The following is a 23,703-nucleotide window of genomic DNA, read 5'->3' on the forward strand; positions in this document are numbered from 1 at the left end:
CTGACCCTGACTATTCAAGGGGTTTCAGGTGAAAACCTTTCATAACTTTTAAAATGGAAATCAATGGCAAAGTAGGATTTTGCTTCAGAGAAATTCCTTTTATACTCAGTTTTAATGGGACAGATTAATACTATTACAATTTTAATGTGGTATTTGGAAAACAAAACGGTAACAAGTAAAAATCATATTTAAGTACCAAAATAATTTTTAAAATCCTTCTTAAAGATACTCAACTTTTATAATCCTAATTGAGATAAAATAATTCTAAATCAATAGTTTTTCCTATTAAAATAACCCTGAAACTTAATTGAATTTTCTGACAAGCAGATTCACAGAACCAACATTCAGTCTAAAATAGCTAAAATTCTAATTCTAATTAAAAATTCCTTTTCCTAGTCTACCTTCACTGGAAATAACATCTGAAGAAATCAGAAATTTCTAAATAATGAGAAGGCCATTCATTATTTGGAATTTTCTGAATTCAAAAATCTTTCAAAGCATAAACCTGTCACTTATATTAGTCAGTTAACTTAATGGCTCTTAATCATATTAACTGTATATTTTAAACAATGATGCTTCTCTTACTTATTATTTGCAAAATAGCATTCTTATATAAGCTTTACTATAAAGTAGTTTTATCAGTATTTCTTCTTCTTTCCATTATCTGCCCCAACTGCTTTCAACAGGACATTTTTTTCTTTTACTTTTTAACAGAAAGGAATTTGAAAAACTCTAACTTGTGGTGTCCTATTCTCTAAAAACCATTTAAAATCTTGTTTTTTAGTCTTGGTCTTGTTACTTACCTGGAATTTTTGTTTCCCCATTTCCCTAAAAGACTTAAACCATGAGGAACTGGTTGATGATTCTTCTACTGTCATTATTAAGCATTACAAAAGGAAAAATTATGTTGGCACACATATTCCAAATTTAGGTTTTAACAGCACCTGAGTGATATACCCCTCTTTTTAAAATCTTTTATAGTCTAGAAATTTAAAATTAATCCTTAAATAGTAAGCAATCTAGACCAACACAATCTAATACAGAATCAATCACATTCAGGACACTCTGAATGCAGATAGTTTTTTCATAATACAGTTTTACAGTTTAAGTGTTTAATATGATAAACATTTACTATTATGTTTAATATGACACTGTTTAATATGATAATCTCTCAGTTCTGACATTATTTTGTCTTACTTAAATATTTGCCTTATACTATTTTTAAGTTACCCTGTTGCCCACTACCACAACACATAAAAAACACTACTTTTCCTCTTAATATTTTACAAACTGATTATTTCCATCATTAGCAGTGGATCTTTTTATTACTCACCCCCTGTTCCCAAACGATAACAAGAAATAAGGATCAGATTAGGAAATTTAGCATCTTTTTTAAACTTGTGCTTTCTTCTCCCTGCATACGTGCCCACTATACAATTTGTGAATGATACCTGTTACATATTACAGTATCTACCTCTGTTACATATTACAGCATCTGCCCTTCTAAGTATTTACCTTAGTCTTTCACAACCTTGCCTTGAATAATCAGAAATGTCAATAGCCAAAGTTTAAAGAAAAGCAGTTACCACCCTAAGACCCAAAATTGGATAAATGGTCTTGTCATTATGGCTTAACAGTAATATGGCTATAACATAGGGGCCTCGCCTTTTCCTTTATTAACAATGTGACCTGACCACACTTTTTAAAGTCTACACTAGTTTTCCATATGTTTTACATATTTTATTCTGACATCATATCTTTAAAAAACACAAAGAGATGAAAACATTTGCACTTATCAATGCCATTTTCTTTAGATGTGGTTTGACTTCTTCCTTTAGGCTCTTTGTCATCAAGAAGCAAGGTCTGATTTCAATACTGCCCATCTGCTATGAAAATATCAGAAGGGGTCATGTTCAAAGCAATACTCCAGCTGGGCTTATTCAATGATTATAGATTAGCTGCATAATTTCTTCTAGAACATTTGTAACAGACACGGAACATATAGGATTTCAGTTTGGGTTGTTTTTTTTTTTTTTTGTCCCTAGGTGTGATTTCTGTTTTTCATTCATATTTTCTTTTCTTTGAATATATTGCACAATATTTTATTATTAAAAAAGGTTTTATGTCTCAGGCAAAAAGTTCTTTTCCTTTACTTGGGAGATGTTAATGTGTATTATTTTCTAAAAGAGGTACATGGTTGTCCGTGTGGCCATCTTCAAAGGGAACCTAGGGAGGAACAAAAAGATCAAAGTATGAGCTTTATTTCTAACACTATTTCCTCTAAACATAATGGTTTATTTGGGGCAATTTCTTTTAGGCACCAAGAGCTAATATTTAGATTTAACAATGATACTATGACTTAGGGTGGACATCACTGTATCACTTACAGAATTGACAGGTTTGTAGGCTCCAAGTCTGAAACGACAGTAAATTATTTCAACTATAAATTTGCCAATTCCATGTAACATGCCTGTAACAACAAAATGTTTTTAATCAAATTATGCTTTTAATGAAATTTCTTCCTATGTTATTTACTTCCTAAATTTGTGAGTAAGAATAAAAAACTCAACTAATTACAATGGAATAGGTTAAGGAAGGAAACAGTTTGCTTTATTGACATCCACAGTTAAAAATATCAAGACAACTGGATTTTAAAATAAGTGAACTTCTTTTCAAAATCAGAAGGCCACATAATTCATGACCTTGACAAAGCTATCTTTTCAAAGGTGCTTAATATATCTTACACCACCACAAATTTAAATGACTCTATTGTAAATAAAGCAGTAACCAAAACTTTCATAAAAAAGCTATTCATTCATTTAAAAAATATAATTGAAACTATAAACTCCATGTAATATTAAACAGAAGTTAGCATAAAAAAGGAACTATTTAGGTTGGTACAAAAGTAACTGCAGTTTCAGACTGCATTTTAAATCATTATAACCAGGCTCAAACACTTTTTTTAATCAAAATAGGAACAATTAGAATCAATACATTGTTGCCAATGAGAAGTAAGTTTGCTTATTCCTGTAGCATAAAAATCCATGCTTTGGGATTCAATGAAGTCTTGGAAAGTATCTTCTGCCTCCTCCTGCTGTTTTGGAAGCATTTTCCCTGCAAGAAGTGGTCAAGATGCTTGAAGAAGTGGTAGTCAGTTGGTGAGAAGTCAGGTGAATACAACAAATGAGGCAAAACTTCATACCCCAATTTGTTCAACTTTTGAAACGTTGGTTGTGCAACCTGCAGTCGGGCATTGTTATAGAGAAGAATTGGGCCTTTTTGTTGACCAGTGTCAGCTGGAGGTGCTGCACCTTTCAGTGCTTCCAATTGATTTGCTGAGCATACTCCTCAGATGTAATGATTTCGCCTACAGAGGATTAGATGGGTGGCAGACCACCAAACCATGACCGTGACCCCTTTTCTGGTGCAAGTTTAGCTTTGGGAAGTGCTTTGGAGCTTCTGAGTTGGTCATCTCTGGATGTCATATACAGCCCACTTTTTGTTGCATGTCACAATCTGATTGAGAAATGGCTTGTTGTTGCACAGAAAAAGAGAAGACACTTCAAAATGAATTTTTTGATTTTCAGTCAGCTCATAGGCAGCCACTTAAATCAAGCTTTTCACCTTTCCAAATTGCTTCAAGTGCAAATGACCATAGAATGGTTGACGATAAGCTCCTCTGCAACTTCTGTAGTTCTAAGAGGATCAGCTTCAATGATGGCTCTTAATTGAAGCTGTCAACTTCCAATGGCCTGCCACTACACTCCTCATCTTCAAGGCTCTCGTCTCCTTTGCAAAACTTCCTGAAGCATCATTGCACTGTATATTCATTAGCAGTTTCTGGGCCAAGTGCACTGTTGATATTGCAAGTTGTCTTGGCTGCTTTACAACCCATTTTGAACTCAAATAAGAAAATCGCTTAAATTTGCTTTTTGTCTAACATCATTTCCATAGTCTAAATAAATATAAAATAAACAGCAAGTAATAAGTCATTAGCCAAAAACATAAAGCGAGAAATGCACATTAAAATGATGTATACGTGAGCACATTTATTTAGAATGTATTCTAATATCAAATGGCAAATTTCAACAATGTAAAAACCACAGCTACTTTTGCACCAACCTAATATTTCCTTTATCCTTTCTATTTTATTTTTCTTTCTATATTTAACACTCAAATTTTCACAGCTACAATTCTGCAAAAGGAATGGCTACCCACTCCAGTATTTCTGCCTGGAGAATTCCATGGACAGAGGAGCCTGACAGGCTACAGTGCATGGGGTCTCAAAGAGTGGGACATGACTGAGTGACTAACACTTTAACTTTCACAATATAGCACTTCTTTTTCCTTTCAAGTTACCTTTGAGAAAATCCCATAACCTTAAAGCAAAATGATCAGAACTCACAGAATTTGGCTGTACATATTTCATAGTACAATGTATCATAAAATATAATTTTGCATCCTTTACTGTTGAAAATACCTTAATTGAAAAAGAAAATTTATGTTCAAACTATCTACTGTTTCCAGGCATGTTCTCATCTAATCCTACAACACACTTGCAAGTTAGATATTATTATTCCCATTTTTATAGAGAGAACATTTTAGAAAATGTAGGTGACTGACACAGAGCTACCACCATGTAAATGACACAACTTGAGTTCAATAGGCTCTCTCTAGCACACTCTGTGTGTAGTCCCTTCAATTGTGTCTGACTCTTCGTGACCCTATGGGCTATAGCCCACCAAGCTCCTCTGTTCATGGGAGTCTCCAGGCAAGAATAATGGAATAAGTTTCCATTTCCTCCTTGAGGTGATCTTCCTGACCCAGGAAACGTACCCACATCTCTCCCATCTCCTGCCTTGGCAGGCAGGTTCTTTACCTCTAGTGCCACCTGGGAAGCCCAACCACACTAAATCATCTCCCTTAAGTCACTGAATGCAGTGAGCTTAAGTGTAACACTTAATCAATACAATCTGTGACATCTGAAATTAAATCTTAAAGAAAAAGTTCTTTAAACATCAAAATATGAAAATGTATACATTTCTTGCCCCTTTTGAGTAGAAGTATCTTGACTGAGTATGAGCAATACTTTTAGAAATTAGACCAAAAAAAAAAAAAAAAACAGGAATGAATCTTAACCTGTTGTTGAAAAGATTCCTCCAACAATACCACAAAGTCTTACAAAAAACTGCCAGAAAGGCATATGCTCTTCGGTAACTGTCACCATAAGAGAGCTGAGATCATATTTCATAAAAATCCCAGAGACTCCATGGCTACCCGCAGCATGGTTAATAACGCGTTCCTAAAGGAAGGCAAAAGGAAGGGGAAAGAGAGAAGGAAGACACAACAGGATTCACGTCATTAGGCTACTTGCATACAGTCAACAGGAAGCCCTCCAGCCCTCCTGAACAAGAACTACATCCAAATCTCTTCATGAATTGTCCTGCTAGATCAAGTTCTCTATTATGTATTCTTTGTATGGCTGGCTTTTGAAGCAATCAAAAGAACTGTAATCATTCTTTCCTATTTTCTCAAAAAAATCACTTTACATACAAGGTTTCTATTAACCCAAGACTTTAAAACTATATGGCACATTCTTCATTGGCCAAATCATTGAAAACCATAACATTGCCCAAGAAGTTCGTTTGGGTTTTTCTGTCGCATCATAAGGAAAAACCCAAATGAACTTTTTAGCCAACCCAATACATTCCTATTTTAACATACTTTTTTGTAATATTTCTTTGCTAAGAATTTACAAAATAATTATACTTACTTCCTGTCATTTGAAAAAATTAAAAAACAATTTCACTTTCTGTTGTTCATTTTAAACCATATGAGATATAGTACAGGAAGAAAGAATGCATTAATTTGAAAGACTGACTACTGGTTCAGTTTTTAAATGAAATTTTTTTCTTGAAAGGAGTGTAACTAAATTTACAAACCTACCATAGTGTGCACATTGAGTGAGAAAATAATGTTTTGTTTCATCCTGGTTATATTTCAAAAATCAAGCTTGCAAACTTCTAATACATTTCTATCATAGCATTCCAAGGGACTCTCAAGAGTCTTCTCAAACACCACAGTTCAAAAGCAGCCAATCCTAAAGGAAATCAGTACTGAATATTCATTGGAAGGACTGATGCTGAAGCTCAAGCTCCAATACTTTGGCCACCTGATGCAAAGAGCTGACTCATCAAAAAAGACCCTAATGCTGTGCAAGACTGAACACAGAACAGGATGACAGAGGACCGAATCAATGGACATGAGTTTGAGCAGGCTCCAGGAGATGGTGAAGGACAGGGAAGCCTGGCATGCTGCAGACCATGGGGTGGCAAAGAGTCAGACACGACTGAGCAACTGAACAACAACATCACAGCATGAAACAGCTATGATACCCAGCACCTTGTTACGACTTTTGTGTCAAGTCTTACCTGTTTCTACTACGTTGTAACTAAACTACAAGGTTCAGGAAGACATATAGCGAGGAAAATTATAGCAACTCATGTGGGCACTACAAAATCTCTTTGCCTGTTAGCACAACAGAACTATTGTTATAAGCTTATTCCTTACAAGCTTCCTTAAAAGCCACTGATCAAGTTTCCAATATAAAATGATTTCATCTTAAGAGTTCTGATAAGTTAAATATAATGCCAAAATAATATATACACTGTCGCCATCTATATGAGTAGATGTTGTTTCAGGGATCACGGTGTCTACATAACAAAAGACTCATAATGGTTCGCTTTTGGTCCAATACCAATGAAGGTCAGTGTTGACCTTCTTATCATCCATCCATTCTGCCAACTTCAGTTACTTTTTCTGACAGTGAAACGCAACTATTGTAGTTACCCTATCAGTACAAACACACCCCACAAAGACCAAATGCTCTGGGATTCTATTTTTCTTTGTACTTTTATTAAAAAAAATATATCCTGGAGATAATTTTATATCAGTAAACAGGCATCTTTTTCTCTCTCTCTTTTTAAAGTTGCATGCTCCCCCATGTGTGGATGTACCATGTGGGTTGTTTCCAGTCTCTGCAATTACAAATAACACAACTAATAGCCTCATACACACATCACTTCTATTCTTTTATCTTTGGATTCAATTTATAGAAGTAGGATTGCTGTGTCAAAGGGTAAAAGCATACATCATTTTCCAGATATTGCCTAACTCCCTTCCAGGCTATTATGCTATTTTACACTTTCTTAGCAATGTATATCACTCATTTTCCCCAAAGTCTTGTCACTGTGTAGACTGCCTGACCTTCCAGTGTTGCCAACCTTAGTGAGAAATGATATCTCCCCAGCCATACAGAAAAGCAAGCACAATGTATACTTACACTGTAGCTAGTTTCTCTCTCTGTGTACACACAAACATAGTTTTATATATATATATGTATATATATATATATATACACACACACACACACACTTTATTTTTCCCTTCTGAACCATTTGAAAAGTCATAAACACATGATACTACATCCATAAAAACTTTAGTACTTAAGATTCCTAAGAATAAAGAAAATTCTATAGTTATCGAGCTCATAATCAACATAAGTCATAAGATTATCAAAGGAAAATCTCATACGGAGGAAAGCAAATTTTTAAAAGCACTTAAATTTTGGAATTTTTCTGGATACTAGTATTTGAATATTCACCATATTTGAACACAATAAGTAAATATAACTTAAAAAAATAAACAAAAGAAGAAAAAAGAGAAGGAAAGAAAGAAAATATGGTCCCAGAGTAGATGAGAAATCTGTTAGACTATCCAATTCTAAAACTCTGCTCCTCACTGTCAATATTTATTTATAGAGCCACTCTACCCTAAGGTTACAGAACGTTTTTCCTCTCAATTATTAATAGATGAATACAAAGCCCTAATTTAAGAAGGAAAACCCTCTAAACCTGCTATGTGAGTCACAATAACCATGCATGGTGCAGGATAGGTGCATTAATTAAAAACTAATAGTGAAATTAGAAAATCTGTTGGCAGATAAAAACCTGCTTATACCAATACATAGGAAAACATTAAAAATTAAGATATTAAGAGTAAAATAATTAATATCATAGTTTAACAATTTTTTATTAATTGACAGAAAACATTCTAGATTTTAAAAATCTACTTCTTCTTCTAAAACATATATTTAGTACCCATTTCTGTTATTTTATTTGCTTAAAATAAAGGTCAATCAATGGATTCCAAATCTTAAATGAGGGAGGGATTACCTGATACTTCAACTTAATTTTGTAGCAGAACTATAAATGCTTTAAAAATTCATTTTAAACCTAGAATGGAAAATAATTTCAAAAATAATATGTGTTAAAAAAAGAATTCTACTTTTTGAAATTTAATGCTTTTGAACTTTATTGAAATTTAATGTTTTGTGAAATATGAAATTTAAATTTTTGAAATTTGAAATTTTTCTTTTTGTCAGTTTTTCTAAATGTCCTATGAACATCTAATAACAATGTACATGATACAAACTTTTAAATATATTTGTGTAGTGATACAAGATTTAAAAAATAATTTTACCAGTTGAATTCAACTTACCCTTTCTGTCACGGCAAACTGATGGGTGTCTGCTGAAATTTTATATGTATGTAATTTTGTTGGCACAATTGTAATAAAATATTGAAACATCTGGTTGTCTAGAATTAAAACAAAAATGTAGTTTTTTCCATCAATCCATTAGCAATGAAACTGCTTCCAAATATATCATTCTTCTATTAAACACATCTAATCTGAGATTTAATGCTATTTATAACAGCGTCTAACAAAAAAAGTATTATAAAACAATCAATGAAAGCAATAATTCACACTTGATAAAACAAGTAAGTTCTCAGTAAGCATAAAAGTCACACACACACATATCTATTAGAAGATGTCAAAAAAATAGATGAGCTAGTGACCTCATTAGATATCCTTTACAGTCATTAGCATCCTTTTATAAAATATGGAAAATAAAAAAGCAGTTCTTTATAGTACAGAAACTAATAAAAATAAAGTTATAAGAGTATATAACCACCATGAGATTAAGATAAAAAAATAAACCAAAATTGAATTACCCATTGGATGAATAAACCAAACTGGAGTAGAAAATGGCAACCCACTTCAGTATTCTTGCCTGGAAAGTTTCATGGACAGAGGAGCCTGGTGGGCTACAGTCCATGGGGTCACACGGACTCTGACATGACTGAGTGACTAAGCATGTACCACTCAGGCAAATGAATCAAAAGGTAGTCTTTGGATAAATACAAAGAATCAATACGATAGCAGGAAAAAAAAGAAATCACTCAATGATGGCCTGGAGTCACTACGTAATTAAAGGGATTATAATTATATAGTCATTAGGCTGTTCTAGGTTTAATATGTCAGAAAAGCATTATATTACTAATTACTGATTTTAAACAATCACATAATAAAAAGCATGTTAATTCTCTAGATCTTACACTCTAGAAAATTTAGAACTAGATATGCTGCTGCTGCTAAGTCACTTCAGTCGTGTCCAACTTTGTGCGACCCCACAGACGGCAGCCCAACCACGCTCTGCTGTCCCTGGGATTCTCCAGGCAAGAAAACCACAGTGGGTTCCCATTTCCTTCTCCAATGCATGAAAGTGAAAAGTGAAAGTGAAGTCGTTCAGTCGTGTCTGACTCTTCATGACCCCATGGACTGCAGCCTACCAGACTCCTCCATCCCTGGGATTGAGTACTTGAGTGGCTTGCCATTGCCTTCTCCAGAACTAGATATACGTTATCTGTAATTTCAGCTAGGTAAGTGATAGGGCCTCACTATGTTTGTGACATACTTCACGTCATATGGTAATAATTGTCTATGAAAATTGTGTACATGAATAAAACATTTTAATCATCCCCCAAAGAAGAGAAGCGAAAAGCAAAGGAGAAAAGGAAAGATATAAGCATCTGAATGCAGAGTTCCAAAGAATAGCATAGAGAGATAAGAAAGCTGCCTCAGCAATCAATGCAAAGAAATAGAGGAAAACAACAGAATGGGAAAGACTAGAGATCTCTTCAAGAAAACTAGAGATACCAAGGAACATTTCATGCAAAGATGGGCTCAATAAAGTACAGAAATGCTATGGACCTAACAGAAGCAGAAGATAGTAAAAAGAGGTGGAAAGAATACACAGAAGAACTGTACAAAAAAGATCTTCACGACCAAGATATTCACGATGGTGTGATCACTCACCTAGAGCCAGACATCCTGGAATGTGAAGTCAAGTGGGCCTTAGGAAGCAAAACTACAAACAAAGCTAGTGGAGGTGATGGCATTCCAGTTGAGCTATTTCAAATCCTGAAATATGATGCTGGGAAAGTGCTGCACTCAATATGTCAGCAAATTTGGAAAACTCAGCAGTGACCACAGGACTAGAAAAGGTCAGTTTTCATTCCAATCCCAAAGAAAAGCAATACCAAAGAATGCTCAAACTACCGCATAATTGCACTCATCTCACAGGCTAGTAAAGTAATGCTCAAAATTCTCCAAGCCAGGCTTCAGCAATACCTGAACCGCGAACTTCCAAATGTTCAAGCTGGTTTTAGAAAAGGCAGAGGAACCAGAGATCAAATTGCCAACGTCTGCTGGATCATCAAAAAAGCAAGAGAGTTTCAGAAAAACATCTATTTCTGCTTTATTGACTATGCCAAAGCCTTTGACTGTGAGGATCACAAGAAACTGTGGAAAATTCTGAAAGACATGGGAATACCGGACCACCTAACCTGCCTCTTGAGAAACCTGTATGCAGGTCAGGAAGCAACAGTTAGAACTGGACATGGAACAACAGACTGTTTCCAAATATGAAAAGGAGTACGTCAAGGCTGTATATTGTCACCCTGCTTATTTAACTTAGATGCAGAATACATCATGAGAAACGCTGGACTGGAAGAAGCACAAGCTGGAATCAAGATTGCCGGGAGAAATATCAATAACCTCAGATATGCAGATGACACCACCCTTATGGCAGAAAGTGAAGAGGAACTAAAAAGCCTCTTAATGAAAGTGAAAGAGGAGAGTGAAAAAGTTGGCTTAAAGCTCAACATCCAGAAAACGAAGATCATGGCATCCAGTCCTGTCACTTCATGGGAAATAGATGGGGAAACAGTGGAAACAATGTCAGACTTTAATTTTGGGGGCTCCAAAATGACTGCAGATGGTAATTGCAGCCATGAAATTAAAAGACGCTTACTCCTTAGAAGGAAAATTATAACCAACCTAGATAGCATATTCAAAAGCAGAGACATTACTTTGCCAACAAAGGTCCGTCTAGTCAAGGCTATGGTTTTTCCAGTGGTCATGTATGGATGTGAGTTGGACTGTGAAGAAGGCTGAGCGCCGAAGAATTGATGCTTTTGAACTGTGGTGTTGGAGAAGACTCTTGAGAGTCCCTTGGACTGCAAGGAGATCCAACCAGTCCATTCTGAAGGAGATCAGCCCTGGGATTTCTTTGGAAGGAATGATGCTAAAGCTGAAAGTCCAGTACTTTGGCCACTTCATGCAAAGAGGTGCCTCACTGGAAAAAACTGATGCTGGGAGGGACTGGGGGCAGGAGGAGAAGGGGACGACCGAGGATGAGATGGCTGGATGGCATCACGGACTCGATGGACGTGAATCTGAGTGAACTCCGGGAGTTGGTGATGGACAGGGAGGCCTGGCGTGCTGCGATTCATGGGGTTGCAAAGAGTCGGACATGACTGAGCGACTGAACTGAACTGAACTGAAAGTTCCTTTGAATCCCTTTCAGTCCATCCCCTCCATATCTGGCCTAGGCCAACCACTAATCTACCTTCTACTGTTACACACTAGTTCTGCCTATTCCAGAATTTCATATGAATAGTAGTATATGTATGTACTTTGGCGTGTCTTGCTTCTTTTGCTCAGCATGAATAAATTTTTATTTCCATCAATTCAATTTTTCAGTCTCTATTCTCAGCATAATTCAGAACAGAAGAAGGAAAGGTAAAACTATAAATAGAAGGGAGAAGTAAGAGTAATGGTCTGTTTAGCACTAACATTAGACAAGTTTCTGACAAAATAAACCAAAGCCTTTTTCAACCTCACCACTTATTTCACCTAATGTTTGTACCACTATCAGTTTCAAAAACACAAACAGTTTTTACCAGTTTTCTATTAACAACTTCAATTTAAATCCTAAATATTATCACAGATAATATTAGAGCAAGAGGGTGTCAACTTTGTCTACCACCAATAACTGGCTTGTCAGCTGAGCTTTCATCCTTTGAGTCGTTTTTTGATATGAAGTGAACTGCTCAATCTGTGCTTATTTTTTTAGATGTTTTATAACTCTATTATATGATAAAAATAGCAACGTAAAAATGATAGAAGGTGTTCAAATGTTAAGTATTTATGAAAAAAGATGAAATTGAGAGTGGTGAGGTTACACCCAATGCTGTACACGTGTGGGAAAATTAAGACTTGCAGGAAAAAAGGAAAGACAAACGAAATCTCATACCATGAGGAGTGAAGTACCAACACAATGAATAATAACCCATGAGGGTCAAAGAAACGCCAGAGCTTTCTAAGCTACGGACTATTTGTCTAATATATAAGATTGCTAGATAACTTAATAACCAGGAAAGGCAGAAAATGCTGTTGCATAAGATTTTGTTGCAAGATTTACAGTCCAAATTGGCACAGCATTAAAGATGTCACTGCTAAGTAATCCCTTGAAAACTGCTACATCAGAGGGGGCAGTTACCTGAACCCACTGGATCTGTGATGCTGAATTTTTTTTTTTCTTTTTTGAAAAAGAGGCCCAACAGAATATATATTAGGCAGGAGAAGAGCATACCTGCTTTAAAGATTCGAAAACCTGCCGACATTCATCTCATGGCATTTTACAAAATAACTCTAAACACCTTAGTCTCCCTGAATTTAGGAACAAGTGAACTTCAAGAGTCTTTCGAAAATTAATCTGTTCATATTTAAATCTGCTTCTTTATAAAAATTTATAGTTCATTTTAGGATCCTGAAACAAAGTACTAACCAACATGTTTCAAATGAGCACCTCTGGTAATATTTAATGTATTTCAGTGTGGAATGAACATATACTTAACATGAGATTACAGAGAATAAAGGTTCTCAGAATGTTTCTACTCACATGTTTCAAGTTTCCTTAAGTGAAACATTCCCAAACAGAAACATCAAATATTCATGAATGTGAATATTCTAAATAAAGCATCTTTAATGTATCTGACTACAACACTGTGCTAACAGAGTAAAATACTGTATATTAATAAATCTATTTGAATTAAAACAAATAAAATCCTTAATTAGTTTTGTAGAGACTAGACTTTGTTTGCAAAAGGAAAGCATAGGAAGCTTTAGAAGACCTCAAGGTATGTCATACAATATGAGTATTTAAGAAGAAAAGCAACCAAAAATCTTCAGGAAATATGAGGAAATATAACTTGCTACAAAATTTAAGAAAACAATCCATTTATATTTGGTTAAGCTACAGTTTTAAATGGAACAGTTAAAACAGTTATAAAAGATATCTGTACTACTTCTGTATTAACAACAAACCATTCTAGAAAAACTCTAGGTTTCTGATGTTTGTAAACTTCTCCAGAGAGGTTTCTGATACGGTAAGTATAGCATGCATTTTATAACTTTGAATCTATAAAAAGAAAAAAATTCTTCTTATAATGTTCAAATTTTATTTTATTCTTTCTTTGTTGAATATGGAAAAGCAGTTATACCCTCTTACATTAACCTTTCATATATTTGAAGAGCTTTTAAATTCTACTCCTTGTCCTGCTTGCTTTTGACTAATTCCTTATTCTGTTTCACGGTACATTCTTTAACATTCAAATTCATCCACTACTAGGACATTCTCTCCACAAAACATTGTCACTTAATGATTATCAACCATTTAAACCACTTAAAAGATTTGTTTATCTGTTACAAGGGGGGTAGGAAAAGAATTAATTAAAATCTTTTATCAAAGTTACAACAACAATTTGCCTACATGCAAATTCCAACAGTAATTTTTAAATACTTACGATCTAATGCAATTTTTTCAGTTCCATCTAAAGGATTAATAATTCCTGGAACAAGTTCTCCAAAAGACAAATGATCTATTCTGTGAGAAAAGTTGTAAGCTAAGAAGCAAAAGAATAAAACTATTAAGTAGAGACATTAAATTATTTAAAACTATGTTACAGACTAGTTCACATTCTTGTCTATTCTCAAATGAAAGTATCTAAAATCTGGTGGCATGAAAATACTGTATTTAAAACCACATTATTCTGAGAAAAATGTATAAGAATACATAGGAACACTGTATTGCAAATTTCATAATTTATACAAATTAATATCTAAGAAATAATACAACATCTAATTCTGATAACAAAAAAAATAATTCTTTTCTAGTCCAAATCATCATATAGAAACAGGATTGTGCTGTTAGAACTGGGGTGATGTCCGTGAAACTGATCAGATATATTTTTAATACACATCATTGCTAAATGTGACCAAATTTGTTTTTTATGGAATTTATTACTTGTTTTTATTCTCCAACAGAGTTTAAAAACTAAATTTTATGATAACCATTACATGAAACTAACTTGAATACTTTATATCTGTGTGTAAATGTCCCTATTCAAATTTACATATGGAAACTTCAAATATATTCTCTTCATTATTATAAAAATTAACAGAAATGTGTACTAAGTGATAAAAAGGACACTAAGGCTCTTCCCCTAACCTTAGCAACTTATGAGCTATGACTAAATAGACTAAATAGAATTATGACTAAATAGAGCTATGATTAAATAGGTAGCTTAAAGACAAGAAAAAATAGATTAGGCATTAAGTTCAATCATTTATTTTCTCATTTATTTATTATAGCTATCTTCTTTCAGAGCAGGCCACTTTCAAAGCCCTACCTTGTACCTGCACTAAAAATTTAAAAACAAACTTTTCCCAAGGATATCTTCCCAGAAAGAAATTTCAGAAACTGCTTACAGTCATGGTTGACAAGTGCTGCCAAGTGTGCATGACCTCGGGGATGTGGAATTGCCCTGAAAGGAGGGAAAAAAGATTAAAGTAATAACATTTAAATACATAATGAATTAAAATCAGAAAGCAGATCTTTCCTAAACTATATGATTTTCTTAGAATTAAATAATATAACATACTTGACCTACGATTTAAGTAGTTAAATCTATTCATCTTGATGCAATAAACTGGGAGTTAGCAAACATTTTCTGTAAAGTTGTTGTTATTGTCTTAGTTGCTAAGTCATGTACAACTTTTCTGTGACCCCATGGACTGCAGCCTGCCAGATTTCTCAGCCCATGGGATTTTCAAGGCAGAAATATTGGAGTGGGTTGCTATTTCCTTCTCCAGGGGATCTTCCTGACCCAGAGACTGAACCCATGTCTCTTGCAATGGCAGGTGGATTCATTACCACTGAGCCACCTGAAAAGACCTAGACAGTAAATATTTTAGGTTTGTGGGCCAAGATGCAAAACTGAAAATATTAGGCAGTTACATAACAAGAGAGAAAACAAATTTTCACAAACGTACTAATAAACTTCAAATTATAATAGTAATAACTGAGTACTTTTATGGAATCCAGTTTTTTTTTTTTTGAATCCAGGTATTTTTTCTGGGAGAGAACATTTTGTTTAATTGGGCTTCAGAGTTGGCATTCCTTATTTTCAAAATCCCAGATATGGTATGGATAGGATACAAACCAAGTGATTTTCCATTTTACCTCTCTTACTGAAGATGTGAATTATCACACAGAAAGATGTGTGATGAAATTAAGAACAAAGGCCAAAATATAGAGGTTGCTACTATATTTGTCAGTTTCCCTCTTTAATTTTGGAATAGGATATTGTTTGTATCCAGAGATGCAATAAACTCTTCTAAATTTCTTTGAGCGAACAATTAACTGTTGGACTATATGATATGAAGAAGTTAAGGTTTCCATCTGCAGGTTGGGGATGGGAAGAATAGCTCCTGGCAACAGTAACAAAACATGAACGTTAAGAGGAGTGGGATAGCGGAAACAAAGCAACACTTGACCTGATCACTGTAAACACTGAAACAAAGTCTAATGTTTACTCTGCACGTTAAAAAAAATCTCCATCCAGCCATGCTCTTTCCTGTTTTATGACCTTTCCTTCAGCCTAGATGCTAATCTCTCCTTTACATATAAAATGTCGAATCATCCATTAGTGTTCAAAGGTTTTCTTCAATAAAGCCTCCACTGATTCAGACAGTAGACCAGCAAACTTGTTAGACAGTTTTTTTTTTATCAGCCACAGTTTTGCTTTATAGCTACAATACAACTATAATTAAGTCATTATTAGTGTAATTCACTGTTTAAAGTTCAGATTCTCTCACAGAATGTCAGCATCATATGGGCAAACCCTTTCTCTGGTTTTCACTGTTTCATCGATAGTATGTAGCATGGTACTTTGCATGTAGCAAATACTCAAGAAATGTTTTTTACAATGAAGAACTGTTCAGCTCTGAAACTAGCTAGGAGGAGAGAGGGAGGGAAAGAAGCAGAGAAAGAGGGAAGAGATAATCAGAGAATCTATTTATTTATTCAGAGATTTACCAGGTGTTTACCATATGACAGTTTCTGTGCTGGGTTCTATTCATAAAAAATCTGAGATTCACCTAATTTAACTTTATCCCAGACACATTTCTACCTATATCAAAATATTATCTTGAATTAGGGATTCCATTTTGATGAGAATCACTGAAAAGAAAACCAAAAAAACCTAGTATCATCCAACAAAATGAACAAATTAACGAAATGTCTAAGTAAGACCTTTGTGGCTACCAACACTTGGCAAGCTGAAGGTTTTAATTCACATTTACCTACATTTTCTATATTTTAATATATGAAAGATAAGATGACTGCTATCCTTTTGTTTTAAAGTAGAAGTTTTTAAAGTCAGTAGTCTTCTCTTTCCTGAGGCTGAAGGCCAAAACAATCTGAAGACGTCAAAAATACACATTTGAAGAGTCATTTAGTTGTTAGTTAGATATTATTTGATTCGCAAAGTTTTGACTTTTAACCAGACTGCCAACTTGTCTAAAGTATTTTCAGCAAGTGAAAAGAACATACTTGCCCACAGTTATGTGAAAATTCCCTGCTACTTTATTGACATACAGATGACCACGAATTCTGCAAGCATCTGGAGGTTGTGACGAATCATCTTCCCTGTTACAAGATACATTACAGTCACTTACAGCATAGTCAGTAGTTATCATTTACTGGTGAGAAAATTTAATAGAGGGAAAAAAACTCCTAAAGATAGAGTTTTACGTAATGTTCTAAATGTCAAAAGCAGAATAGCAGTTTTTTGAAATCTAAACATTTATTTAAAAAAACTATGAAAATGAAAAAAAATTATATATGAAAATGAAAAGTAAGTCAAAGTGTTAGTCGCTCAATTGTGTCTGGCTCTTTGCAACCCTACGAACTGTAGCCCTCAGGGTCCTCTGTCCATGGGACTGTCCAAGAAAGAAAACTGGAGTGGGCTGCCATTTCATTCTCCAGGGGATCTTCCCAACCCAGGGACAGAACTAAGTCTCTTGCACTGCAGGTAGATATTACTATCTTAGCCACCAGGAAAGCCAAACTATTGAATATATATTTACACAAACTTAAAATTTCATAGTTATTCAAATTTAATCAGAGCACTAAATCTAATGAGAGAAGAAAAATGAAAAGTAAAGAAGTATTAGTCCAACAAAGACACTTTCATCATTTGTTTCTGGTACTTTCAGAGACAGGAAGAATGAGGTAAGGGAAGGGCATGACACTTAACTTCATATACATAAGAACATTTTCTTCCTAAACAAATGTAAAACCTCTATATAGTTTTAAATTTAAATAATCATTTTTATGACAATAGCATTTCCAAATATCAGCTCTTCTAATCTATAAAAGAGACAAAAGTAATATAAAAACATGAAATTATGAAATTCCTAACCAAAGCTTATACATCACCATAATGGTAAATGCAATTAATTTGTTCTTAAAACTTAGTACAATTTTATACGAAGGTATACCATACACACATAAAAGAGAAAAATTAAATAAAAATATTATTATTTATGATAATCCTGATCAATATCACAGGCCATAAATTCAAGAGTTAAAAAGGCATCTTCATCATACAGAATGATTATATTTTCTCTACGAACTATGAGATTCAGAGAACTAAACCATTACTAAATCATGTCACAGTAAATCCTTAGTAAATAGTCTCATAGTTAAAATACACATCTCACCTTGGTGGAAGTGCTGTTGATGCACTTTTAAAAGCACTTTTAAATATCACATCTTGAAGTGAATGTTCTTCTTGCAGTCTACTCTGAATCAGCTGTAGCATCCTAAATACAAAACAAACAAGCAACAGTTTAAAAACACAATAAGACACAAAGAGAAAGTCAACACTATTTGAAAAATAACAATGGCTAGTTGACTTAGCTAAGTCATATATTTATTATCACAGAACTTTATTCTAAAATACAGTTCGAAGTATTCTTTGGTCACTTCGTGGAAAGTAGGAAAAGAGAGGTAGTGTGGCTAGAGGTCTAAAAGCCGGGGTCCCTAATCCTGTCTATTTCTACCAATAATGAGCGTGTGCATCCTGTTTATATGTCCATCACTGGTGGAATGAGGGCCACCAAGAAAGACTTTCTGTTCATTTGAATATCTAAATGCATTCCTCATGAACATATGCAGCAATCACAAAATCATTAGTTTTTGTCAGATACTGAATAAAGTGTTATAGATAAAAAGAACAGGACAGATACAGGGTCACATAACAGATTCGGGGGTTTCATTTGTGGCTCAGGTGGTAAAGAATCTGCCAGCAATGCAGGAGACGAAGGTTCAATCCCTGGGCTGAGAAGATTCCCTGGAGAAGGGCATGGCAACCCACTCCAGTATTCTTGCCAGGAGAATCCCATGGACTGAGGAGCCTGGTGGGCTACAGCCCATGGAGTCACAAAGAGTCGGACACGAGTGAGCAACTAACAGTAGAAGTGACGAATAGATTCAAGAGATTAGATCTGATAGGCAGAGTGCCTGAAGAACTTTGGATAGAGAACATTGTACAGGAGGTGGTGATCAAAACCATCCCCAAGAAAAAGAAATGCAAAAAGGCAATATGACTGTCTGATGAGGCATTACAAATAGCTGTGAAAAGAAGAGAAGCAAAAGGCAAAAGAGAAAAGAAAACATATATCCATCTGAATGCAGAGTTCCAAAGAATAGCAAGGAGAGATAGGAAAACTTTCCTAAGTGATCAATGTAAAGAAACAGAGGAAAACAATAGAATGGGAAAGACTAGAGATCTCTTCAAGAAAATCAGAGATACCAAGGGAAGATTTCATGCAAAGATAAGCACAATAAAGGACAGAAATCTAACAGAGGCAGAAGATATTAAGAAGAGGTAGCAAGAACACAAACAACTATACAAAAAAGATCTTCATGACCCAGATAACCACAATGGTGTGATCACTCACCTAGAGCCAGACATCCTGGAGTGCGAAGGCAAGTGGGCCTTAGAAAGCATCACTACGAACAAAGCTAGTACAGGTAATGGAATTCCAGTTGAGCTATTTCAAGTCCTAAAAGATTATGCTGTGAAAGTATTTCACTCAATATGCAAACAAATTTGGAAAACTCAGAAATGGCCACAGGACTGAAAATGTCAGTTTTCATTCCAATCCCAAAGAAAGGCAATGCAAAAGAATGTTCAAACTACCACACAATTGCACTCATGTCACATGCTAGTAAAGTAATTCTCAAAATTCTCCAAATTTGGTTTCAATAGTACATGTACCAAGAACTTTCAGATGTTCAAGCTGGGTTTAGAAAAGGCAGAGGAACCAGAGATCAAATTGCCAACATACAATGAACCACAGAAAAAGCAAGAGAATTTCAGAAAAACATCTGCTTCTGCTTTATTGACTACACTAAAGCCTTTGACTGTGTGGATCACAACAAATTGTGGAAAATTCTTCAAGAAATGGGATTAATAGACCTCCTGACCTGACTCCTGAGAAATCTGTATGCAGGTCACGAAGCAATAGTTAGAACTGTACCTGGAACAATGGACTGGTTCAAATTTGGGGAAGAAATATGTCACGGCTGTATATTGTCACCTTGCTTATTTAACTTACATGTAGAGTATATCATGTGAAATTCTGGGCTGGATGAAGCACAAGCTGGAATCAAGATTGCTGGGAGAAATAGCAATAACCTCAGATATGCAGATGAAACCACACTTATGGCAGAAAGCAAAGAGGAACTAAAGAGCCTCTTGATGAAAGTGAAAGAGAAGAGTGAAAAAGTTGGCTTAAAACTCAACATTCAAAAAAATAAGATCATGGCATCCAGTCCCATCACTTCATGGCAAATAGATAGGGAAACAATGGAAACAGTAACAGACTTTCTTTCCTTGGGCTCCAAAATCACTGCAGATGGTGACCACAACCATGAAATTAGAAGACGCTTGCTCCTTGGAAGAAAAGCTATGACCTACCTGGACAGCATATTGAAAAGTAGAGACATTACTTTACTGACAAACATCTATTTATTCCAAGCTATGGTTTTTCCAGCAGTCATGTATGGATGTGAAAGTTGGACTATAAAGAAAACTGAGCATCAAAGAATTGATGCTTTTGAACTGTGGTGTTGGAGAAGACTCTTGAGAGTCCCTTGGACTGCAAGGAAATTGCACTAGTCAATCCTAAAGGAAATCAGTCCTAATATTCTTTGGAAGGACTGATGCTAAAGCTGAAGCTCCAATACTTTGGCCACCTGTTGCGAAGAACTTACTGACTAGAAAGACCGTGATGGTGGGAAAAACCGACAGCAGGAGAAGGGCAAGTTCGGATGGCATCACTGACTCAAAGGACATGAATCTGAGCGAGCTCCAGGAGTTGGTGATAGACAGGGAAGCAGCCTGGCATGCTTCAGTCCTGGGCTGCAAAGAGTCAGACACAACTGAGTGACTGAACTGAAAAGTGGGGTATAAATCCACAACACGAGCATCCAATTCTCAGTACAAACTAGGCCACAGTGAAATTTAACATCACCTGGTATCTGCCTTTCCTGAAGTAACCTGAACTTTATTCTATGACATGACCATTCTAAACAAAATATTCCATTCTACCTATAATTTTTAAAAAGAGTATCAGCATATAGGGTATAGGATTATAGAGAGCTTAGTATACATTTGAGAACTCATGCTTAGATTTTCTTTTTAAATATAGTCAAAATAAAACAGAGTTGCTTGAAGACATTTTTTTAAACTAAATCCTTACATTTACAATAACTCATGAAATTACTTATTCTGAACAAAACCAAGAATAAAAGTAGTACTTCTATTTCTACCATTTTCAACAATAACTTTGTCTCTTTAGATATAATCCTATTTCACCTACTTTAACTCTGTATCTTTATATAACTAACATCCAAAGTCATCTATATTAGAACTCAAACTCAACTAGTACAAAATTGATAACCCAGAGGGGAAGGAAGGATGAACAGACAAAACAGGATTTTCAGGGCAGCAAAAATACAGATACTATAATGCTGGGTATATGTCATTAGGTATCTGTTAAAACTCAGAACGTACATCTCCAAGAGTGAACTCTAATGTAAACTTCAGACTCTGGGCAATAAGGATGTATTCATATTGTGCATGGGCTTCCCTGGTGGCTCAGAGGATAAAGCGTCTGCCTGTAGTGCGGGAGACCTGGGTTTGATCCCTGGGTTGGGAAGATCCTCTGGAGAAGGCAATGGCAACCCACTCCAGTATTCTTGCCTGGAGAATCCCATGGACAGAGGAGCCTGGTGGGCTACAGTCCACGGGGTTGCAAAGAATCAGACAGAACTGAATGACTTCACTTTCATATTGTGCATAAACTGGAAGAAATGTACCACTCTGGTGTAGGATATTGATAATGGTGGAGGCCATGCATATGAAGGGACAGGGGATATTTGGGAACTCTATAGTTTTCACTCAAATTTGCTGTGAAACTAAAAATACTCATAAAAAGTTTTTAAACATATATAAACATACATAAATAATTTTGAAAAATTATAAACAAAGAAGCACCTGAAGAAGCAAATATAAATCAGAATATACTTTATATCCTATCATGATATAATAATAAACATTTTCTAGAAGGGCAAGTGAGAGATAAAATACATATGCATCACCCACTGAGGACATTGGTAAAATAGGCCTAGTTAAAATAAAAGGTCATTTTTACACTGTAAAATCAGTAGAAATAAAGAGCTGTAATCAGGAAGGCTATGTCCAGAGTTTGAGATTTACTACTTCAGGAAAAAGATTAGTTGGGATCCTAAATATTTAAGAAAGCAGAACAACTGAAAGAAAACTTAAGTATCTTTTAGCAAATTCTGCAGGAAAAGAACATTTTGGTATGCACATTATTTAAGTTGTTAGGCCTTAGGCATCTCTAGTCCATTCACAAATATTTGTTTGGAAGCAGAACACAATTATTTAGGAAGCTTCAAGAGGTCAGATTTCATCTTTAGATGTATGCATGTTCTTTAGATGTATGCATGTACAGAGACTCAAAAACTTTGTAGCTAATGCTAGCAGAAATTGAAACCTCCATATTTTTGTATGTCATGTATTTCCAGAGTTCAACTTTTACTGCTTGGGCAGTGGGAAAAGAGCTTGATGACAACAAACCATATGTGTGTATGTGTGTGTGTGAGCCTCAAATAGGCCAGTAAAAGCCCGAGCTAACATTCCATAGATGAAGGGATATGAAAAAGTGCACTATGGTGAAAAATGGAAAACTGTACGCTGGAACATATTTATAATTTTAATAGTAAAAACACAATCTTGTCTCTCACTTATTACTAGTTTTGAACATTGAATAAAATTCCAGATGAAAGCAGACTAACTTTTAACATTTCTAGAATACAGTAATACATTTCATTCCTGGACAGCTCTCTACTAAAAGCACTAGAAGCCCAGAGACACCTAACATTAAGTTATTTTGTTCAACTACATTTGTTTCAACTTTAATTTTAAAATCTCTCCAAATGATGAAAGTGGAAATTAAAAGAGAAAGGCATTTGAAATGAGCCAATACTTAGGGACTAGAAAGAAAGAAAAGGATAAGTAAAAAATTTATTTTTAATAATCTTAAATTAGATAATGCCTTTTTAAACACAAGACACAGCCTAGAAACCAAAAAGAAAGGACAGAGAGGGGATGCAGTAACCATTTACCATAAAAAAGTAATTTCTTTAATATACAAAGAATTCTTTAAAGGTAGTAAGAAGAAACCCAATGACCAAGCAAAATGGGCATATGGCATGAACAAGGAGTTTCATACAAAAGTACAAATGAGGAAAAAAAAACCCAAAGATATTCAGCTTATTTATAAAGAAATGCTAATTTTAAAGTACAATATCATTTTTCATCCATCAAAATGGCAAAAATTAAAAAAAAAAAAGTCTGATTATACCCACTGTTGGTGAGGTTAAAGAAACAAGTATTCTCACATAGTTGTGGAGTATAAATGAAACTATTTGGGGAAGATATTTGGCATTATCTATCAAAATTTTTTGCCAATCTTACTGAGATATAACTAGCATATAACATTATATAAGATTAACAC

The 23,703-nt window shown here is 34.7% G+C and overlaps 1 protein-coding gene across 3 annotated transcripts in view; it reads right to left on the reverse strand.

The window, feature by feature from the left end:
* Window positions 1–471: 471 nt before the first annotated feature.
* The window catches only part of LOC120861141 (endoplasmic reticulum-Golgi intermediate compartment protein 2), a 43,604-nt gene continuing 20,372 nt past the window's right edge, over window positions 472–23,703 (reverse strand). For 2 of the 3 annotated variants that reach the window (XM_040236777.1, XM_040236778.1), the window contains 8 exons: window positions 18,313–18,414; window positions 17,141–17,236; window positions 15,016–15,071; window positions 14,052–14,150; window positions 8,560–8,657; window positions 5,140–5,302; window positions 2,388–2,470; window positions 956–2,226 (listed from right to left, as the gene is read on the reverse strand). In XM_040236777.1, coding sequence (XP_040092711.1) covers window positions 2,164–2,226; window positions 2,388–2,470; window positions 5,140–5,302; window positions 8,560–8,657; window positions 14,052–14,150; window positions 15,016–15,071; window positions 17,141–17,236; window positions 18,313–18,414 — 760 coding nt within the window. In that variant the 3' untranslated portion in view covers window positions 956–2,163. Of the gene's footprint in view, window positions 2,227–2,387; window positions 2,471–5,139; window positions 5,303–8,559; window positions 8,658–14,051; window positions 14,151–15,015; window positions 15,072–17,140; window positions 17,237–18,312; window positions 18,415–23,703 lie in introns of all 3 variants that reach the window. The other variant, XM_040236776.1, reaches the window with a different exon arrangement.

The sequence above is a fragment of the Oryx dammah genome, unplaced genomic scaffold (genome assembly GCF_014754425.2).
Source record: "Oryx dammah isolate SB20612 unplaced genomic scaffold, SCBI_Odam_1.1 HiC_scaffold_11229, whole genome shotgun sequence".
NCBI lineage: Eukaryota > Metazoa > Chordata > Mammalia > Artiodactyla > Bovidae > Oryx > Oryx dammah.